At 39.6% G+C, this 20,250-nt stretch overlaps 1 protein-coding gene across 1 annotated transcript; it reads left to right on the top strand.

The window, feature by feature from the left end:
* Positions 1-15,921: 15,921 nt before the first annotated feature.
* LOC133832127 (uncharacterized) lies at positions 15,922-16,782 on the top strand. Its single transcript, XM_062262510.1, has one exon. It carries the CDS (start codon positions 15,922-15,924, stop codon positions 16,780-16,782), a length of 861 nt encoding a protein of 286 aa, XP_062118494.1.
* Positions 16,783-20,250: the final 3,468 nt, after the last annotated feature.

Here is a 20,250-nt window from a genome sequence, read left to right as displayed (position 1 = left end):
GAGGAATGTGACAGTTATGACCTGGGAAGAGTTCAAGAACATTTTCAACGAGAAGTATTACAGTGTGGCAGTCCGAGCTGCGAAGATTGATGAGTTTATCAACCTGACTCAGAACTGGATGACCGTGACAGAGTATGCTATGAAGTTCGATCATTTGGCGAAGTTTGCGCCAGATCTAGTGCCAACAGATGCGGCAAGAAGGGATAGGTTTGTACGAGGATTGAATGTTATGATCGCCCGTGATGTGAAGATCACTTCAGATCCAGAGACTACTGCCTACGCTCAGGTTGTGGACAAGGCCCTTACAGCTGAGGGGGTCGAGGACCAGATTTAGAGAGAGAGCGCTGTTAGGCGCAATGCCAAGAGAACAGTGCCTCATTCTATTGGATTCAGTCGGGGTAGTGACTCCAATGAGTAGAAGAGGAACGCCCCAGATACCCTTATTCTTCCCAGTTCTGATAGGAGGGCACGGGGTGGTTTTAGTGGCCGTCAGGGCGGAAGTGACAACTGGAGGAGCTTTCCAGTGTGTCCTCGGTGCAGACGACGACATCAGGGTGAGTGCAGGATTAGGGCCTGCTTTATTTGTGGGAGTTCCAATCATTTGAAGAAGGACTACCCACAAGCCAGGAAGGAGAAGCCAAAGCAGGGCGACAGTCTCGCTCCTGCCAGGGTGTTCACTTTGACTCAAACGGAGGCAGAGGCTAGCCCCTCAGTTGTGACAGGTCACATTTCTAGTGCTGGATCTTCTTATACTGCATTGTTTGATTTGGGAGCTACTCATTCGTTTGTGTCTGCTAGAGTGATAGATTAGCTGTGTAGACCTAGTGTTTTGTATGCTAGGGGTTTTCAGACTGTGTTGCCGACTGGGGAATTGGTAGTCTCTAGGAGGTGGATTAGAGCTTTGCCAGTAGAGGTAAATGGTAGGGAATTGTTTGCTGATTTGATTGAGCTTGCGATGGATGAATTTGATATGATCCTAGGAATGGATTGGTTATCGAAGTATGGGGCGACAATTGATTGCAAGCGCAGGATGGTGACTTTTGAACCGGAAAGGGAGGTACCCTTTGTATTTGTGGGAATAGCTGGTGGACCGCGGGTACCTATGATTTCAGCATTAAAGGCTAGGGACCTGATGCAGGGAGGTTGCATAAGATTCCTAGCGAGTGTTGTGGATACCTCTAAGGTTGTGCTGGTTGGACTGGGGGAGACCAGATTGTTATGCGAGTGTCCTGATTTATTTCCAACAGATCTGCCAGGGCTGCCACCGCAGCGGGAAATTGATTTTGTCATAGAGTTGGTACCAGGAGCGGAGCCAGTATCTAGGACACCTTACAGGATGGCTCTGGCAGAGTTGAAGGAGTAGAAGATTCAGTTGCAGGAGTTACTGGATTTGGGGTTCATCAGACCGAGTTTCTCGCCATGGGGTGCTCCAGTGTTGTTTGTCAAGAAGAAGGATGGATCTCTCAGGATGTGTATTGATTATAGGGAGTTGAACAAGTTGACCATTAAGAATAAGTACCCATTGCCTAGGATTGATGATTTGTTTGACCAGCTACAGGGAAAGACAGTGTTTTCTAAGATAGATCTTCGATCGGGTTACCATCAGTTAAGAATCAAGGAGGAGGACATACCAAAGACTGCTTTCCGCACGAGATATGGACAATATGAATTCCTGGTTATGTCCTTTGGATTAACCAATGCCCCAGCAGCTTTTATGGATATGATGAATAGGGTTTTCAAGGATTATTTAGACAAGTTCGTGATTGTGTTCATCGACGATATTCTGGTGTACTCACAGTCAGAGACTGAGCACGAGCAGCATCTACGTTTGGTATTGCAGTGGTTAAGAGAGCATAAGTTATACGCTAAGTTCAACAAGTGTGAATTCTGGTTACCACAAGTTATATTTCTGGGCCATATCGTCAGTAAGGAGGGGATTCTGGTTGACCCAAGTAAGGTTGAGGCGGTTAGAGATTGGCCTAGATCGAGCAATGTTCTTGAAGTGAGGAGTTTTCTAGGACTGGCAGGATATTATCGGCGGTTTGTTAAGGGGTTCTCCAGAATAGCTACACCGTTGAAAGAATTGACAAAGAAGAAGACAAAGTATGTCTGGACAGATAGATGTGAGAACAGTTTCAAAGAGTTGAAGCGGCGACTGATCACAACGCCAGCGTTGAGTCTGCCGACAGATAATGAGAAGTTCGTGGTTTATTGTGATGCTTCCAGACATGGTTTGGGGTGTGTGCTGATGCAAGCTGGTAAGGTGATAGCCTATGCATCGAGACAGTTGAAAGAATATGAGCAGAGATATCCCATGCATGATCTGGAGTTGGCGGCAGTGGTATTCGCACTTAAGATTTGGAGACATTACCTATATGGTGAGAAGTGTGAGATATACACCGACCACAAGAGTTTGAAGTACTTCTTTACTCAGAAGGATCTGAATATGCGCCAGAGATGGTGGTTGGAGTTGGTTAAGGATTACGATTGTGATATCCTGTACCATCCTGGGAAGGCTAATGTAGTTGCTGATGCATTGAGCCGGAAGGGCCTAGGACAGCTATTCAGTTCGAGACAAATATCCGACAAGCTAGCGGAGGAGATGACTTGAGCGGGTATAGAGTTGGTGGTTGGTCGGTCAGCCAACATCACTCTTCAGTCTACGCTCCTTGAGAGGATCAAGGAGGCACAGGGGAATGATTCCCAGTTGAGAGGTTACAGGGAGAACGTCTTGGTCGGAGCGGCTAAGGACTTTTCTATCTCGGAGATGGGGTTACTAAAGTACAAGGGTCGGATCTGTGTTCCGATGGATGCAGATATCCGGCGAGGGATTCTAGATGAACTGTATACCACTACCTATTCCTTACATCTGGGTACGACGAAGATGTACCAGGATCTGAGGACTTTGTATTGGTGGTCAGGTATGAAGAGGGATGTGGTGGATTATGTGGCCAAGTGCTTAACCTGTCAGCAGGTCAAGGCTGAACATCAGAGGCCAGCAGGGTTGCTGCAGCCTCTAGGGATTTCGGAGTGGAAGTGGGAAGATATTGCCATGGACTTCATGGTTGGATTGCCGAAGACCATGGGACAACATGATTCCATGTGGGTGATTATGGATAGGTATACCAAGTCCGCCCACTTTTTACCTGTCAGGTTGACTTATACTGTGGAGCAGTATGCCGAGTTATATGTGAAGGCAATTATTCGACTTCATGGGGCTCCGAGGTCGATAGTATCCGACATGGACCCCACCTTCACTTCCAAGTTTTGGGAGAGTCTAGAGAGGGCAATGGGCACGCAGTTACGGTTTAGTACCGCTTATCATTCTCAGACAGATGGGAAGTCTGAGAGGACGATTCAGATATTGGAGGACATGTTGCGAGCCTGTGTGCTAGATTTTGGGGGATCTTGGAGTAAGTATCTTCCTTTGATTGAGTTCTCGTACAACAACAGTTACCAAGCGACTATCGGAGTGGCTCCGTATGAGATGCTTTATGGGCGAAAATGTAGATCACCTATTCATTGGGACGAGACGGGTGAGAGGAGTTATTTGGGTCCTGAGATGGTTCAGAGGACCAATGAGGTGATTGAGAAGATCAGAGCATGAATGCTCGCCTCCCAGAGTCGCTAGAAGAGTTATTCAGACCTGAAACGCAGGAGCGTGGAATTTCAGGTTGGTGACCATATGCTTATTAGGGTTTCACCTTTGAGGGGAGTGAAACAGTTTGGTGTTTGGGGTAAGCTGAGCCCTAGGTTTGTTGGCCCCTTTGAGATTCTGGAACGGGTTGGAGAATTAGCTTACAGACTAGCGATGCCTCCAGCTTTATCATGGGTTCATGTTGTCTTTCATGTGTCCATGCTCTGGAAGTATGTGTCAGATTCGATGCACGTTCTGAGTTATGAGAATTTGGAGCTGGATCAGGATTTGACCTATGAGGAGAAGCCGGTTCGGGTTCTTGACCGGAAGGATAAAGTCTTGCGGAGCAAGACCATCGCCTTGGTGAAAATGTTGTGGAGGAACAACAAGGTTGAGGTGGCGACATGGGAACTTGAATCAGAGATGAGGGGGCGGTATACCGAGTTGTTCAGGTAATTACGAGGATGAAATTTCTGTAAGGAGGGGATAGTTGTAACGACCAAAATTTGCTAATAAGGCTTAGGGCCTTGATTAGTGTGCCTGGAGGGCAATAAGTGAATTACGATTATAATATGTGAATATGTTATAGAGATGCATGTTTAGTTGAATTAAATATGCATGTGGGCCCTGTTTGGATATTAGGGGCATGTTTGTAATTTTAGCCCGTTGAGGGTACAAATGAGATATGCTTGTGACATATTTGTGTAGCACGATCTGAGACAGTCCTAGGGAGCCGTTAGCCAAGAAGTCACAACGGGGTTGAATATCTGACTTGGGGCGAGTCGAGGGGTATTTCAGGTATTAGATGTCTTATGGGGTTATCAGGTTATGGAAATAAATATTTGGAGATATATTTGAGGTTAGAATGTTTAGGAGGGAATATTGGGAAAATTTACCATTTTGCCCTTGGGGACGTGTTTGGTACCCCGAGCCTTGAGGTAACCACATAGATTTAAGTTAAATAAAACAAAATATAGGAAACCCCTGGAATTTTTTTCTAAACCGACCCACTCCCTCTCCTTTGCTCTGGTTTTCTTACTTTCTTGAAGGCCTAGAGACATCTTGGAGAAAACCAGCCAAAACTAAGGAATTGAAGCTAGGAACCAAGCTAGAGTTTTGGCAGCTTAGAGCTTAGGGAACTGAGTTGTGGATTCAATTCTGTACAAGGGTTTCAGCGAGGCTCGGACTAGGGAACTGTGTACGGGACATCGGTGCTTAGAAAGCTCGGGACACAGGTAAGAAAACTACTGTTCCCATAGAAATTGTGTTGCAGGGCTCAACCCTATATGATTGAGTTGCAGGGCTCAACCCTATATGAATGTGTTGCAGGGCATGGCCCTTTGATTGAATTTATATATGTTTAGATTTCTGCTTAGCTTTATCATATGGGTATGTAAATGATGGAATGGCAAAGGCCGGGAACAGCAAAGGCCGAGAACGGCAAGGGGCCGAGTGCAGCGTTTAGCACGCGGAGTGCGAGCTGCCAGGGTGAGACCCCAAGGGATACCTCAGATATCCTTATGATCTAGACCGCGAATCCAGAGCCTGGTAAAGCACCTGGGATGGCATGGCCGTACATGTATGCCTTGGTGTCAGCTTGATTTTATATTAAGTGTTTGTTATGCGTTTATTATCTACTTGTGACGGTTTTCTTGCTGGGCTTCGGCTCACAGGTGCTCTATGGTGCAGGTAAAGGCAAAGGGAGAGTCGATCAACCTTGAGTATGGCGAGCGGGATGAACGGTGCGTACATGTCCAGTCTGTCTAGCTGCCACGGCCAGGGGTGTTTTTGAGAGATGTTTGTACAAAACTTGAATTTTGTTGTTTAGTCGACTCTAATTACATTTTGAGTTGTAAATATTTCTGAACAATACTTTTGGGATCCCAAATGTTAAATGTCTTATAAATTTTCATTAAAAGGTTTATTCTCAAGTTTATGACTCTGATTATGATTTAATTACACTTTTTTCTTAAAACCTCGATTAGCGAGTTAATTGCACATTTTAAACTCACTTAGTAGTGGCCCTAAGGTAGTAGAGCATTACATAGGAGGACCATCCCGAAATGACCAAAAGAGGTATCTCAGTGAACTTTACCACGAAGATGAGATGTGCATGTTGGTCCAAACTCTGGCCCAATGCCCAAAGTTGATGAATTTACCAATAACATTCACGGAGGAAGATGCCCAACTTCCCGCATCACGATCCCTTGGTCATTGACGCCCAAATCGCCAACAAAAGAGTATCCCGAGTGTTGGTAGGCAATGGAAGTTCTGTGAACATCTTGTTCAAGCCGACCTTCACAGCAATCCACTTAACGGAGGTGGACCTAGCCTTATGTCTAACGTAGATATACAACTTCAATGGAGACTCATTGCTCCCGATGGGCAAGATACATCTCTCGGTTACATTGGGAAATGATGCTCAAAACACTTTCAAATACTGCACCTTCGTGGTGGTGGATTGTCCCACTGTGTATAATGTGATTTTTGGGCGTCTCGTTGATTTTGGTGTCGTTACCTCCATCAGCCACCTATGCTTAAAGTTCCCGTGTGATAACGACGGAGTGGGGATAGTACTTGGAGATCAGAAGAGTGTCCATAAGTGTTATCATGTGTCTTCTAGACCAATCTTCATGGTCCGCGAAGAGCCTCTAGAAGAGGAGGATGTCGCTCCAGTCCCATAGCCACAGCCAGCATGGGGGTGGTCTGGGAAGATGACGAATTGGGTCCCCGAATAGAGGTGGACAAAGCATTAGTACCAATGGAGAAGATAGAAGAGGTGTGTATCAGTGACACCGATCCATCCAGAGTAATCCGAGTAGGAAGAAATTTGAATCTGGAGGTCAGGGCTGCCATAGTCGCCCGAGTAAAAGAAACCCAGGACGTCCTGGCCTTGTCACTTGCGGATATGACCGTAACATTTTATATCATGCCCTGAACATCGATGAGAACGCAACTCCAGTCCAACAGAAGCGAAGGCCATTGGGCACGGAACGGGCAGAGGCCCTCAAATTAGAAATCAAAAAATTATCCTTGATCAACTTCATCCGGGAAGCACTATATCCCATATGGCTGGCAAACCCAATGTTGGTGCCAAAGCCAAATGGGACATGGAGAACTTGTATAGATTTCACGGACCTCAACAAAGCGTGTCCAAAGGATTGCTTCCCATTGCCCCAGATAGACCAAATGGTGGATGCCACTTTTGGATACGAGTTGCTAAGCTTCATGGATGCCTACTCCAGCTACAATCAAATTTCAATGCATGTAGAAGGCCGGGAACACACCAGCTTCTAGACGGACAATGGTGTATACTGCTATATTGTCATGCCTTTCGAGCTAAAGAATGTCAGAGCCACGTATCAAAGGCTTGTTAACAGAATGTTCCGGGACCTACTCGGAAAGAGCATGGAAGTCTACATAGACGACATGTTGGTCAAATCCAAGACATCGGCCCAGCCTACAGATGACCTAGCAGAAGCATTGACCATTATCCAGAAGTACAGGATGAGGCTAAATCCCAAAAAGTGCAATTTTGGCGTGGCATCCAGGAAGTTTCTAGGCTTTATAGTAAGCTCGAGAGGGATAGAAGCCAACCCGGATAAGATCAGAGCTTTGATTGACATGCCATCGCCATGGAAACACAAAGACGTTCAAAGCTTGATGGGAAGAATAGCTGCTTTGAGCCGCTTTGTGTCAAAGTCCACGAACAAGTGCATCCCATTTTTCAACATACTTCGTGAAAACCAGATATTTGAATGGACAACCGAGTGTGAATAGGCTTTCCAAAAATTGAAAGAACATTTAGCTCAAGCACTAATATTGTTGAAGCCGGTGGATGGGGAACCACTATACCTATATTTGGTCGTGTCAGAACATGCCATAAGCCCCGTCTTAGTGCGAGAAGAGGGAAAAGTCCAACTCCCGGTCTATTACGTAAGCAAAAGGATGTTGGGCGCGGAGTCCAGATACCTTTTGATCGAGAAATTGATATTTTGCTTACTGACCGCTTCCAAGAAGTTAAGACCATACTTTTAGGCTCATGCCATCAAGGTACTAAAGAACCATCCCCTATGACAAGTATTATAGAAACCAGAATCATCAGGAAGACTTTTGAATTGGGCCATGGAGTTGAGCCAGTTTGATATCGCCTACGTTCCCAGAATCTCCATCAAGGGACAGGCCCTGGGCGACTTCATCGTAGAATGTACCGGGATCACTCAGGACGAAGATCCAATCAATCTTGTAGTGCCCGTCTACACCTATTTTCTTCTTGTATACCCACTTACACCCTATGGGCTTGGCATCTTCAGGGGGATCCATAAGTTTCCAGACGAAATTGGAATACATCGATTCCATTTCTCCTTTTTAGGATCATCCATTGCTTTTTTAAAGGTTAATGGATCATCCTTGTTCGTATCAGAAACAAGGACATGTGCCTCATGTTCGTAGCAAACGTATTGGGTTGGCTTTTGGAACTGAAAAGGTTATTGCCGTCAAATTCATAATCAGATTATGAATTAACCTTCACTAGTAAAATCAATGGTACACTAAGATATAATTAAAAGGGTAAAATGGTAATTTTATTCCCACTTAATTATGAATCATCAATAGAGGAGTAAATTGTATGTAATGATTATATCAATGGACACTTTATGGTTGCAATAAAGTACTCTAAAATATGTCTTTAATTCTCAAGAGTCCAGTTTCATGTTTATAGTGGAGCAATCGTGAGATTAATAAATATGATTATTGAATCAAAGAGTTTTAGTTAATAGTATTTTATTTATAGGAGCTTGGAATTATTGGTCCATAGGTCCCCGGGGCAGCTCTATCAACACTATTCAAGGTAAATAGTTAATACAATGGTCAAACTATGAATGTACTATTTGAGAGAATATTTATTCTTCAGAATAAATATACAATTATGTGATAATTGAATGCATTAATGCAAGTTTAAAAATTGTATAGAAATAAAAGAAGTTGATTTTATCAATTATTTTATTTAAGTGAGAAAGGATAAATATGGATATTCAAAATTGGTTTTTATTATTATATTTATTTAATTAATAATAAGATGATAATGGAAATTCAAATTTTGAATTTTGAATTTTGAAAATTGAAATTTAAGTTGTTATCTTTTCCTTCAAAAAATGATACTTTATTTGAATTTCTAATTATTAATTAATTAAAATAAATATGCATGAAAAATCAAATTCTCTTATTTTAGGGAAGTGTTACACACATAGGGCTTCTTGGACTGCCCTATGCGTGTACCACTACTGATGTTGATCAATTATTTTTTTTATTTATTTTAATTAATTAATAAAACATTTTGAAAAAGGTTTTATAATGGAATGTAAGACTTTTTCTTTAATTATCATTTATTTTATTATCATTAAGATGACCAATTTTTGTTTGATTATTATTATTATGATAATAATACCTATATATTCTATATGATAGATAATAGGAGAGCAATAACTTTTACAAGGAGAATCAGAAAAAGTTGATCACTTTTTCTCACAAAAGATAAACATTTCTCTCCAGCCTATAATCAAGAGTCTCATGTGTTGAGAATACTTTTGATTCACAAATTTTGATTCTTGTTCTCTATGTGCCCACCTACATCTTGAGGTATAGAGAACGTCTTGGAAGATCTTGGTGTGAGTACTCTAGCAGGGATAGGAAGATCGAAATATAAGATTCAAGGATTCTTGATAGGCTACAAGAGGTAAATTATTTCGTATTATTTTTACATATGCATATCTTGTTGATTAACATATTGCATATTAAAGGATCCTCATATAAAGTTGTTTATATGAATTTTTTTTTATGTATACAATACTACCATTACCACAATTTCCACTGCGCACTAAGAATAGTTCCTAACACAAATTCATGGTTTTTCCCTAGGAGAATTAAGTCGGGCTCGTTTCATAAATAAGGGTCCGTCCCGGAGGACTTAGACGTGCATGTTTATTTTGTTTCATATGCTCTTTATTTATTTGTCCTTCCCGCTTCGTTATTAATTTGTACTTTGTTCTTACTTCAAGTTAACCAGACATGGATGATCCCATGGCCAAGATGAAAGAAATGATTGAGGCCAGGGCTGTCGGGGCCAAGGCAGCAGCAAAGAAGGCCGCCAAGGGCTCGGCAAAGACAAAGATCATCAACTTGATGGCCGAGCCCACAGAAATGGCCGCAAGGGCCCTGGAGAGATCTCAAGCTGTCGCCCCAGCCACCATGGCATCTGCTGAGCCACATTTACTCCCACCTGCTCCCCTCCAAGTCATAAATTTTGAGCAGGAGCCTTCAGTAGAAGGCGGTGCAAAAAAAAGGAAGGCGGATGACGCTGCCACAAAGTCCATGGAGCAAGCCAAGAAGGCCAAGGCAGTGGAGGACTCCACTGTGATCGAGGCGCACTCTCTCAAAGACGGTCTCGTTATTACACTGGAGCTCCCAGACACTCCCATGCTTCCCATCAAATCGGCTCTTCCCGCGGAAGGGGAGTCAGTTATCTTGGAGGAGAGGATGAGGATGGTGTCTAGGGCTTGGGATGAGGGCCATGACAAATAGGACGAGGTGGCTTGGGCTTTGACTACTTGCCGGAACGTGGAGTTCTCTGGGAATCTCGAGGCTTTCAACTCTCCTCAATAGATCGTGGATCGGCTGGGAGCCGAGCTTTGATTTCGGCCTAAGTTGGGGAAGGATTTGGCCCCGTTCGCCGCAGACTTGCTGGCCCAAGTGGGGACTTCCATGTCTTGCCTCCGGCTCAAATGCTACCCCACCCTGGCTAGTGATGATGCCCTCTTCATCTCCCAAGCCATCCGTCACCAGGCCATGACGGTAAGTCTTATTTGTTTGTCTCGTTTCTGTATTATTATTCTCTATTTTTGTATTGTTTCTAACTTTGTTTTGATCTAGGATGCATTGCTGGCTCATAGGAATGCGGACTTGGTGTTCGAGATGGCCCAGACGGAGTTGGAGGGGATCGTTAACCAACAGGAAGCTACCAAGGAGGTTCTTGACAAGGAGATTTCCCGGATCCAAGCTCAGCATGAGGAAGTCTTGTCTAGGAAAGATGTTGACCACAAGAAGGTGATGGAAAACCTGACCGGGGAGCTAGTTAAGTTGCAGACGGAGTTTTCCAGTGCCCACAACTCAGAAGCTTCAATCAAGACACTCTTGGAGATGACTCAGACCCAGCTGCGTCAAGAGCGGGAGAAGGTGGAGTCTCTCGGGACCCAAGTCCAGGCTTTGGAGGCCCAGGCCCAGCTGGAGTGGGAGCAGAACGAGAAGGATCGCAAGGATAAGGAGCAAGCTGATGAGTTGCTGGCGGCCACTTTTGATGAATCCATTTATATGGCTTGGCTCCAGGACAAAAATATGAATCTCCAAGTCTATCAAGATCCAGCTGCGAAGTGAGCCGAATTTTTGGCCAAGGAGAAAGAAGACACGGAGCTTCTTGCCGAGGGTCAACAAGATGAAGCTGCCCTAGATGTCCCGGATCAGGACGAAGCCTAGACCTGAGCCTTTGTAATTTTATTTAGGACTTCCTTTTTTTTGTGGTACATACTTTTTTGGTAATCTTTTTTATGGGCGCGGATGCACTTAAGACAATTATTTATCTTATTATCTAGTTATTATATCGGCTATCCTTGCACATCTTTATTTCCCGCTTTATACTCATTTATTTCTTTAAAAATTCACTAAGTGTTTTACAACTATGCATGAATTTTTTAAACGTGGAATCCTGTTTCCAATAACTAGGATGATTAGGGGGAAAATTGTGAAAGTTAATTAATTTATCCTGAAACCAAGGTTCAGGTTTCAACGACATGGACCGTTTTGGACTTACCAGATATAATTTAACTGATTTATCCTGGATCTAAGGTTCAGGTTCCAACGCCCTGGACCGTTATGGACTTCATATGAAATTTAAATGCTTTGTCCCGAATCTAAGGTTCAGGTTCCAACTGTTGGTATTAAATGATCAAATCAAAGGTGCGCATCGGAGTATATGGATCTATTTTTAATAAATATTAATACCAGCCAGGATCATATACATATATAAACATTAAATTACATACAAAACAAATAAGAGATTACCTCTTGTAGCCTATCAAGTGTCCTTGAGTCTTTTTGTTTAAAATCAACAATCTTCCTATCCAGTAATCTGAAAGCTCACACCTTGATCTTCCAGACCAACCCTTAAACACACAAGGACGTGTGTGGGCACATAAGATTCAAAAGGTTGATTTATGTGACTCTCTAGATGTACTTAACACATGAGAACTAGAGAGGTTTGACTGAGAGAAGAGGTTTTAGAATAGTTTTCAGGTTTAGAGAAAAATATCGCTTTACAGAGGGAGTTTGTAAATTATGAAAACCCTTATTCTGAAAGTCGCGTACTATCCGACTTATAAAAACATTTAATCTAATTAAATAATATTTTTAAAATTCAAATTAAAAATGATCTGATATTTATATTTAATTATTTATTTAAATCATATTTAAAAATAATAATTAAATAACTGATTAAATAAATTTATTTGAAATTCAAATCTGAGGGATAAAAATCCCTTAGTTAGGTGCCACACATTGTGTTGTACAATGTGTGTCACCTAACCCTATTAGGGTTTCCCTAATTTTCTCATTTGTTTATTTAATGAACTTTTAAGACAATATATTTATCCCAACATAAATATCAATTAATTCAAAATTAACTTTATCTTAAAATATCAGTTTTAAATTAAATAAATAAATATCATATTCTAAATAAGATATTTATTATTCTCTCTCTTTATATTAATCCAAACAAGATTAATATTAATTTTAACCTATAGTTTTTCAAAAAAAAAAAACTATATAGTTAAATAATTAATTAATTCACAATTAATCAACTACCCATCATTATCACATAATTATTTCCTTGCCCTGGAAAATTAATTCCTTTGAAATTTAGTCATTCTCTCTACAAATCTTTCTTTTGACATCCTTACCCTTGACAGTGTAGGACTGAGGTGATCTGGGGACCATAGACCTATAATACGAAACTCCAACAAACCAGATTATTAATCAAACTTTTTAATTTAATAATCTTATTTATTAATTTCATGATTACTCCACTATAAATATGGAATTACACTCTAAGTATTTATAGAATTATATTTACAGAGTTTTTTCTTGTAGTCCATTGATATAATCAATATTGTTAGGAGTGTGTCCTAAAAGCATGTAAAGACATTTGTTTTTTCTGTGAATAAATAAATACAATGGTTTATTATTATTGTCATATTTAGATTGTTAAATTATTGTTTGAATAATTTTGTAAATATCATAAAAATTCCATATTCATTATTGAGGGTGTGATCTTGTATTAGTACGAGATAATTAAGATCACATGAATGAATAAAAATAGTCAACAACAACAAATTAAAGTTATGGAATTCTTTAATTGGAGTTGTAAGTACGGTTTACTGAGTATCATAATGATACAAATAATCTAGATTCAGATTATTGATGTGGAAAGACATCTCGGTAAAGGTGCTTTATATAATATGATTATATATGACATGGACCGATATGAATTAAAGTCTTTATCCAAAAACTATTTAACAATAAAGACTTGTAATTCATATCATAAATGATGATCATTTATAGATCAACCTAAATCCTGAGTGTTCATGAACTCCTGTTCATGTTTATTAAATCTTTTGATTCACTCGTTAAGGTCTCTTCAAAGAATGAAGCTAATGACTTTTGTTTTGGAGATTTAATATCATGGATGGCTGGGAACATGTATCAACAATACAGAATCTAATCTTTCCTAACGGATCGTATATTAGTTCCCTTAAGAGTTAATTCTCGAACTGAATGATTTTGAGCTCAAATCTATAATTAGATTATAGATTAATTATTCACTAGTGAATTAATGGTACTTAAGGAATAAGAAGTAAATTAGAAAGGTTAAATGGTAATTCTTCCATTCTAATTTATGAACTAATTAATTAGAGGGTTGAACTATTGTAAGATGGTTATATCAATGGACGACTTAAGAAAAAGATTTCTGTAAAAGTATATCTATAACATAAAGTGTGCAGTTCTGAATTTATAGTGGAGTAATATCAGAATTAATAAATTAACTATTATAATTAAAGAGTTTAATTATTTAGTTTCGATTTATTGGAGCTTAATGTTATAGGTCCATGGTCCCCAGAATGGCTCAAACAATCACTGTCAAAGGCAAATACAAAAATGGGCAAAAATGACTTATGTGATAAGTAAAATATTTTCTATGTATCAAACATAATTATTGTTTAATTATGTGTAATTAATTAATTAAGAATTAATTAATTATTTGATTAAACAAAAATATAATTAATTTTGAATTAATTTATTTTTGGGATTTTTGGTATTTAAATAATAATAAAATTGGGAAAAATCACATGCCTGCACATGCATGTGGTACACGTGTGGCACAGTGCACAGGCACTGTGCTACACGCATAAGAGATAGACTTGGTCTCTTGATTCCACAATTTTAGTTATTTAAATATTAAATAAATAATGAGATATTTTGATTTGATTTAAATATTATTATTTAAACAAAAATCTGATAACTGATCAGTTATTTTGAATTTGTTTAAAATAAAAAATATTTTAATATATTGGATATTATTAAATATTGGATATCAGTTTTCATAGAACGTAAGTTTTCAGGGATAGAAAAATATCTAGGATTCTCTCAGAGAAAAAGATCAGTGACAAAAACAAAGGTCATTGTTCTTCACAAAACCTAGGTCCAAACTTTATCAGATCTCATGTGTTGAGAATATCTGATAAATAGTTATTGCCTATTATTTGTATAGCGAGCCCACACTCGTTCTTTGGGTGACTGAGAACATTTTGGAAGATCTTGGTGTGAGATCTCAAGGATTCAGCCATACGAAAAGATAGCAGCAAGGAAGGACCTGAGGTAATGTTTTTATTCTTGTCCTTGATTTAATATATATATGAGTGTGAAGAAGTAGATCTAGAAATCTTATGGGATTAATCTGACAATTTGATTGTTGTTCCGCTGCGCATAATCTCTGATTTGATCAATAAAAACCAACAAATATATGTAGTTCCGTCCTCCGTTATTGGTTCGTTAATTAAAGTTGATCAAAATTACTATTTTACCCTTCTAATTACCTATTGATCCTTAAGTACTATTAATTCACTAGCGATTAATTATTCTATAATCTAATTACATATTTGAGCTCAATAACTATTAAGTTCCAGAAATAACCCTTAAGGGAACCAATATTCGATCTGTTAGGAAAGCATGGATTCTAATATTGTAACTCATGTTCCCAGCCATCCATGATATTGAATCTCCAAAACAAAAGTCATTAGCCTCATTATTCTAAGAGGCCTTAACGAGTGAATCAAAAGATCCAATAAACACAAACAGGAGTTCATGAATACTCAAGATTTAGACCGATCTACAAATGATCTTCTATTATGATAAGAATTAAATCTTTATGTCAAACAACAAGTTTATAAGGATATTTAATTCTTATCGGTCCTGTCATATATAGTCTTTATTATATACAACACATTTACTAAGATGTCTATCCACATCTGTAATCCAAATCTAAATTACTCTCATCTCATATGCTTAGCAAACCGTACTAGTAACCATTTCTTAAAAATTCCATACTTTAATACTTCAATATGCTTAGCAAACCGTACTAGGGCCTTACTAAACAAAGAGCTATCGTTCCCGGTTTTCTCTCTTCCATGGCGAAGAAGAAGCGTGTGGTCCGAAAGCCTGCACCCCGATTGTTTGAGCATGGATCCAACAGTAGTCAGAATGATGAGAAGGAAGAAGCTGGTGGTGTGCTGTCTCCTGATGGATTAAATTTGATAGCAGAAACTATAACTGATGGGGAAATTGTGCAGGAAGATATGATAACAGAATTTATTATTGATGGTGAATCTGAGATTACTCCTTCTCTGACTCAAGATCGGCGACTGAGTATGAATTGGGCTCGGGTAGTGGAAGAAGAGATGGATGCTGATACTGGTCAGGAGAAATTCTAGGATTCAGCACGAAAGCATTGGAACTCATTTGCAAAGGAAAACATATTTGCTCGTGACCCCCATCTTACATACAAGGAACCTCTGATAAAAAATGGCATCAAGATTGCTCAAGTCGACCCTGAGGAGGTGAAGATCCAAACTGCGAACTGGAGTTCTACTGTAATCTGTATGGTACTCGGTGCGAACCCTCCAATGGCGGTATTTGAGGGGTATATTAAGCGAATTTGGGGTCATCTTGGGATTGCGCAGATAGCTCGTATGACCATGGGATTAACAATGGTGAAATTCAATGATGAGGCGACTAGAGATCTCGTTTTGGAGACTAGTGTTCTTCAATTTGATAGAAAACCAGTTATAGTCAGACCCTGGTCATCAGATCTTGATGCGGTGAAGCTAATCCGTTCTATTCCGTTATGGATTCGACTTCACGATTTAGGTCTTCAATACTGGGGGAACAAATGCCTAAGTGCATTGGTTAGTACTGTTGGGAAGCCTATTATGGTGGACCAGCATACTAGGGATCGTACCAGGGTTCAATTTGCTCGGGTTTTGGTTGAGATGGATATCACGGATGCACCACCAAGAGTGATTCAATTTCTTAATGAAAATGGTCAGTTGGTAGAGCAGGGGATAGATTATGAATGGTTGCTAGTGAAATGTAAAACGTGTTTGGGTTATGGCCACATCATGGCAGACTGTAGGAAAAGGGAAGTTGAGAAGAAAGTGAGGAATATAGAGAGGAAGGATCCTGTGACTAAACCAGAGGAACTCACACAGAATCCTCCCATTTCAGTTCCTGTTTCCTCTAAGTTGAAACCATCTGGTTCAGGTAAGAAAGATGATCACTCGCTGATTAATGCTGATTGGAAAACTCCTAGAAGAGCTGCTGGGTCAAGAATGAAGGACCCTGTTCCAGGTTCTACTACAGATCATGACCAAGAAGTTGGGCATAAGTCTGTGAATAAGTTCAGTATTTTGCAGGAAGAGGAGGGATATGTGGAAGAGGAGGTAGAGTGTAAAGAGACAAAGGGTCCTAGTTTAACTTCTACTTAATCATGGATAGTTGCAACATAGGAAGTTGGAATGTTAGGGGATTGAATAACAAGGATAAGCAAGATTCTGTGTTGGAGTTTTGCAATGTGAATAAAATTGGAGTAGGGGGTCTGTTAGAAACTAAGTTGAAAGGGAATAAAGTTCAGGAGTTGATGGATAAAAAATTTGCTAACTGGGATTTCTTTAATAGCTCTACTGTTGAGGGCAAGTTGTTGATTATATGGAGGAAGGGTTTTGTTCGAGTTATAGTAATTGTTGAATCGTCTCAACATGTTCACTGTGTGGTTAAAATGGCTGGTCAAGCTAATGCTTTTTGTCTCACATTTGTTTATGGTTTTAATACCATTGAAGATAGGAAGACTTTATGGCAAAATCTGGTGCAGCTTAAATTTCCTGTTTCACCATGGTTAATTCTTGGGGATTTTAACTCAGTCTTTAATTTTGATGACAGAAATGGAGGGAATCCCATTATGAAAAATGAAATGGTTGACTCTAATCAATGGTTAGCTCAGACTAGTGTTGAAGCTCTCAAAAGTCATGGTTCGATTTTCACTTGGACTAACAACCAAGCTGGCACCAATCGAATCTATTCCAAGATAGATCATGTATTTGTCAATGAGGAGTGGCATGATTTCTTTCCTAACACTGCAGCTCGTTTTAGTTGGGAAATAATCTCAGATCATTGTTCATGTGTTGTTTCAGCTACAGCTACAGAGGCAATGGGGATAAAACCATTTCGGTATTACAATTTCTGGGCTGATCATCACGATTTCAAGACCATAGTGGAGCAAAATTGGAAGAGACCGATGGCTACTAGAGGACTAAAAGGGGTCTACTTAAAACTTATGAGAGTAAAGCATTGCCTCAAGAAATTTAATCATGAAGTGATTGGTGATATTGGGAAAAGTTATCAGGAAGCTAAAGCTTGTTACAGTGAGGCTAAATATCAGGCTCAGTCTCATCCGAGAGACATGAATTACCAGGATCAAGAAGCTATAGCAGCTGCTAATTTTGATACTCAAGAGAAAATGTACCATAAGTTTCTCAGATAGAGAAGCAAAATTACTTGGCTGCAAAAAGGAGATTCCAATACCTCTTATTTTCATGCTTGTCTGAAGAAGAGAAAAATGGAAAACAGAATAACAATATTCATTACAGACCAAGGTATGATCAATGATAATTTTTCTGAAGTTGTGAAGCATTTTCTCAATCATTTGCGCAACTATATGGGCAGTAGTAGTACTGTCAATACCAGGTGAAACATGATTTGTATTGAGCAGGGATCTAAGCTTTCTTTAGATCAGCAACTTGGTTTGCTGAAACCATTCTCGTATAAGGAAATAAAAAGAGCGATTTTTAGTATTCCTGATACAAAGTCACCAAGACCCGATGGATTTGGATCTGGTTTTTTCAAGAGAATGTGGTCTGTTATAGGGGAGAAATCTGTGCTGCAGTTTCTAATTTCTTTGAGACAGGACTCATGCCACCTGAATTTCATAATACAATGATTTCTCTTATCCCTAAACAAGAGAATCCAGCTAAAGCTATAGATTACAGGTCTATTGCTTGTTGTTCAACGATATACAAGTGCATCTCTAAACTGCTGTGCTCTAGACTTGCAACAGTCCTTCCTTCTCTGGTTCATCAAAATCAAGGGGCTTTTGTCCAAGGGAGATCAATTGCTCACAATGTGATGATTCTCCAAGACATCTTGAAGAACTATAGGAGGAAAAACAATTCTCCTCGCTATACAATCAAGATTGATATCAGTAAGGCATATGATACTGTGGATTGAAATTTTGTAGAAGATCTGCTTAATGCTTTAAACATCCCTGGTAGATTTGTTCAGCTGGTGATGATTTGTATCAAAAGCACATCCTACTCTCTTCTTATGAATGGTAGAATTCAAGGTGGTTTTCAAGGTGCTAAGGGTCTTCGTCAAGGTGATCCCTTATCTCCTTTGATATTTGTTATGATTATGGATTATCTAACGAGAAGTCTTCTTCATGCTGCTCAAGACTCTAAGTTCAGATATCATCCTCTTTGCAAAAGTTTGAAGTTAATAAACTTATGCTTTGCGGATGACTTGATTCTTCTCAGCAAAGGGTCCAAACAGTCCATAAAAGTTCTTAAAGAGGTCTTGGATGGTTTCAGCAATACTACTGGGCTCCATATCAATGTTAACAAATCTCAAATATACTTTGGAGGGGTTGATCCCAGGGAGAAGGGGGAGATCATTAAGGATCTTGGTTTGGCTGAAGGTACATTCCCTTTAAATTACTTAGGGATGCCTTTAAGACCAACTAAATGGAGAGCTGAAGATTGTGGGATTATTATTAAAAAAATCAAAATGAGACTTCACACTTGGGGAAGTAGGCACTTGTCTTTTGCTAGCAAAGTTCAACTAATTCATTCAATATTACTTGGTCTTCGAAATTATTGAATGAGTACTTCCATCCTTCCTCAAAGTGTTTCTAAAGAGATCGAGAAACTTTGTAGAGGTTTCCTTTGGGGATTGAACGAGAATAGAAGCAGAATTCATGTGGCCTCTTGGGAGAAAGTTTGCCTTCCCAAACCTTATGGTGGTCTCGGGTTTAAAGAAGGGACCAAATGGAATCAAGCTATCCTAGCTAAATACATTTGGGCTATCAATGAGAAGAGAGATTTACTGTGGGTTAAGTGGGTGAACAATGTTTATCTCAAGGGGGTATCCATTTGGTCTTATTAGTTAAAATTGGACACCAGCTGGTATTGGCACAAACTGTGTCGATTGAGACAAAAGTTTTCCATTTTTGAGATTTTGAAGGTAGGTAGCTCGGGTAAGTTCTGTACTACTGTTTTATATAACAGTACTCTTCCTCCTACTCAAGTTAGCTATCACAGGGCCATTTGGAGTAGTCTCAACTTTCCTAAGCATCGTTTTATGCTTTGGAAAGTAGTGAATTCTCAACTGTTAACGAAAGACAACATGAGTAAATTTCACATTGCCTTAGACTCTATACTTTGCCCTGTTTGTGGAGACCAGCCTGAAACTCATCATCACTTATTTTTTAACTGTTGCCTTTCTCAAAGAGTTGTGGAGCTAGTGTTTAAGTGGCTGGGTTTCAAAGGTTGGCCTATGGAATTCGATGGTTGGTTAAATTGGATTTCCCTGAAATCTTCTGGCATTGTGAGACTTATCAGCATAGCAGTTATTGCAGCAACATACTATTGTATTTGGCTGAAAAGGAATAGGTGATTTTTTGAAGGCTATTCCAAATCTGATTCTTTGATTGCTATTGATGTAAAGAGTATAGTGATCTACAGGTTATTCATTGTTAAAAATAGAAAAATGTCTAGACAAGAGAGAGACTTTATACATAGATTAACATGTAATTAGTTCCTGTGTTTTTTTGGTTCTGGAGGAGCAGCCTGTTGCTTCTCTTGGAGCGGTTTTAGTGAGTTGAGGGTGTATTTTTGCTGGTTGAT

The sequence above is a fragment of the Humulus lupulus genome, chromosome 4 (genome assembly GCF_963169125.1).
Source record: "Humulus lupulus chromosome 4, drHumLupu1.1, whole genome shotgun sequence".
Taxonomy (NCBI): Eukaryota; Viridiplantae; Streptophyta; class Magnoliopsida; order Rosales; family Cannabaceae; genus Humulus; species Humulus lupulus.
Note: the sequence above shows the minus strand (reverse complement) of the source record. Positions and strands in the feature narration are given on the sequence as shown.

What these genes read in the sequence shown, in the direction of transcription:
- LOC133832127 (XM_062262510.1), top strand. Translation starts at nt 15,922, where the DNA reads ATGGCGGTATTTGAGGGGTATATTAAGCGAATTTGGGGTCATCTTGGG.